The 3,115-nt window shown below is 41.1% G+C and overlaps 1 protein-coding gene across 1 annotated transcript in view; it reads left to right on the top strand.

Annotated features, from left to right (window-relative positions):
- LOC100948907 (transmembrane protein 45A-like) overlaps positions 1–3,115 on the top strand; it is a 113,433-nt gene that overhangs the window by 105,190 nt on the left and 5,128 nt on the right. The window contains exon 4 of the mRNA XM_023509135.1: positions 2,883–3,028. Within this exon, the coding sequence (XP_023364903.1) occupies positions 2,883–3,028 (146 nt within the window). The remainder of the gene's footprint in view (positions 1–2,882; positions 3,029–3,115) is intronic.

The following is a 3,115-nucleotide window of genomic DNA, read 5'->3' on the forward strand; positions in this document are numbered from 1 at the left end:
GTCTCTGGCGAGGTGCATGGCCTACAGATATATGAAAAAATGCTCTCCATCCTTAATCATCAGAGAAATGCAAATCAAAACTACTTTGAGGTACCACCTAACCCCAGTGAGATTAGCCCATATCATAAAATCCCCAAACCAGAGATGTTGGCGTGGATGTGGAGAAAAGGGAACACTGCTACACTGCTGGTTGGAATGCAAATTAATTCATTCCTCTTGGAAAGATATCTGGAGAACACTGAGAGAACTAAAAATAGACCCGCCATTTGATCCTGCAATTCCTTTATTAAGTATATATCCAGAAGACCAAAAATGAAATTACAACAAAGATATTTGTATCAGAATGTTTATTGCAGCCCAATTCATAATTCCTAAGTTATGGAAGAAACCCAAATGTCCATCAACCCACAAATGGATCAATAAATTATGGTATATGTACACCATGGAATTCTATGCAGCCCTAAAGAAGGATGGAGACTTTACCTCCTTCTTGTTTATATGGATGGAATTGGGAAATGTTCTTCTTAGCAAAGTATCTCAAGAATGGAAAAAAAAGTATCCAATGTACACAGCCCCATTTTGAAACTAATTCATAGCTTTTATAGGAATGTCATAACCTAATTAGAGCCTTAGAATATGGGAAGGGAGTAGGAGGGGGAAGTGAGGCTGGTGGATGGGGGGAAGGGCGGGAGATTGGTGGGGTCATCTCTATGGTTTATCTTACAAGGGTACAAGTGAATCTTTCTAAAAGCAGAGTATGAACTTTTTAACTCAATAACTAAGAAAATGACATAAAGGTTATCTTGACCAGTTTGATGAGAGTATTTCAAAGTGTACGTGAAAACAGCACACTGTACCCCATGATTGCATTAATGTACACAGTTATGCTATAAGAAATAAAAAAAAAGTCTCTGGCAACTAGATAGGAGGGGTCTACTGGCAACTCAGATATGACTTACTCCAGTGCTCTGTGAGGGCAGAAGGACCCACCCAGCAAATGAATTAGCCTGGGAAGGTTGATGCCTCTTTCCCCACCTTGCACCCAGTCACTGGTAATCCCACAGGGCTGTGACCCAGTTCACTCCATTGAGCAACTGCTCCCGGGGTGTATGACTGCCTGAATCACCAGGGGATCTGAGTCCAGCAGGGGTACCTTTGGTGTTTAATATAGGAGGGGGAAATTCACTCAGATCCAGCCCCGCACCTGGTTGAAGTTGCTGGCAGAAAAGGACAGAGCAAGGCTAACTTCCTCTGCAGGTCAGATGCTGCTAGAGCTGATATAAAACTCAGCCCTCAGCAGCAAGCAATTGAGTTTACACTCAGGTGTCAATTCCAGTCTCTGCCTGCCCACTGCCTTTGTCTCAGATATATTCCCCCGAGGGCTAGGTGCTATTATGATCAGATAAGCAAGCTACTCACAGACCCTCCCGGTAAGTCTGTGAGCTGCACGTATTCTAGTCCCTGTGCTCCGCCCAGGTCAGTAGCACTGCCCAGAACCTCTGGTTGCCCAAAGAGACAGGGCATTTCTCCAGAATGGCCTCAGGGATGTGAGCCTTTCCTGCTGCCACCGCTGCTGGTCTGCAACTCAGGATACTGCAACTCCTATATAATTCCCTCTCAGCTGACCGTATTCTCCTCACTCCCATGCCACAGAGTCAGCACAGACTAGCACCAGCCCTTTCCCCCTACACTCCTCTCAAGAAAGTGCCCAAGAATATGGATTTCATGGGTGACAAACCTCCAGACCTTGGGGGCAGGAGGGGGAATTCTGGGAGCTCAGAGTTGCAGGTAGAGAATATATACAGTTTTATACAGTTTTACAGTTTTATGCCTGGCAGGAGATGCTATGGCACCCTAGTAGGGGTAGGAGGTCCAGTTTTTAGGGGGGTCTCTCCCATGGGAAAGAGTGGGAAGATGTTTGAACTCTGCTCGCTTGTTTGTATGGAGTAAACTGCAAACACTTCTTGTGGGGGAGGGGACTCCCATCTGCTTGGTGGTGGATTTTGTACCTTTTGATTGTCTTTTGGGGGTCACAGCTTGGCTCAGCAAGAATGATGTGCATTCTTCAATCTTCTCTCTTGGCTCAGCTCCAAACCATCAGCTTACTTGCTAAACTTCGGTCCTTTAAGTCTTCTTTTGGATGGGAGCTTCTGTAAAAAGCTGGCTGCAGTCTGCCATCTTGCCTCTGCCCCGGAATTGTTTTCTTAATTTTTGAGAAGGCTGTTCATTGCTTGAGTGTAGAAATACAGCTGAATTTTGCATGTTGATTTTGTACCGTTAAACTTTGTTGAACTCATTTATTAGCTCTTGACAGTTTTTTTGTGGGTTCTTTAGGAATTTATACATGTAAGATCATGGCATCTGTGAATATAGATAGTTTTACTTCTTTCTTTACAATATGGATGCCTTTATTTATTTTTCTAGCTTAAATCTATAGTTAAAATTTCCAGTATAATGTTCACTAGAAGCAGTGAAAGCAGATATCCATGTTCTTCATCTTAGGGAAAAGCTTTAATTCTTTTACTATTGAACATAATGTTAATTCAGACATTTATTTGTTTTCAAACCTTTCTACTTTGATGTTGAAATAACCAAGTGAAACTTAAGACATTCTGTGTATGTCCAGAGATGATCACTGTTCATATTTCACAAATTTATTATTAAATTTTCTTTAAAAGCTTTTTTCAAAAATATGACCTTGTAGCTACTGTCTTTATTACTAAAACAGGCAGCAAAATGATGTTTTATCTATTACAGTTTGGATAATGGAAGTTATCTTAGTTATTATTTATCTTGGAACCAAGCATTTTGAAATGCAACATTTTTTAGAATGTGATTGGTCATTGCAATATGTGATATGTGTTTTTTGTTTTAAATTACAGATCGGCTTTGTTCTGTATCCCCTCAGTGGAGGTCCTGGCTGGGATCAAACAGATCATGACAATATTATGTTTCTCACCATATGCTTTTGTTGGCATTATGCACTAAGCTTTATCATCCTTGGAGTGAATTATGCCTTTATCACCTGGTGAGTTAGTGATTTCTATTCATGGATGTTCTGTTCCTTGGTATATGATCATCAAGACTTGATAATGTCGAATTTAAAATTCAAAAG

This window comes from Otolemur garnettii, unplaced genomic scaffold (assembly GCF_000181295.1).
Source record: "Otolemur garnettii isolate 467f Iridium unplaced genomic scaffold, OtoGar3 scaffold00396, whole genome shotgun sequence".
In the NCBI taxonomy this organism is placed as follows: Eukaryota; Metazoa; Chordata; class Mammalia; order Primates; family Galagidae; genus Otolemur; species Otolemur garnettii.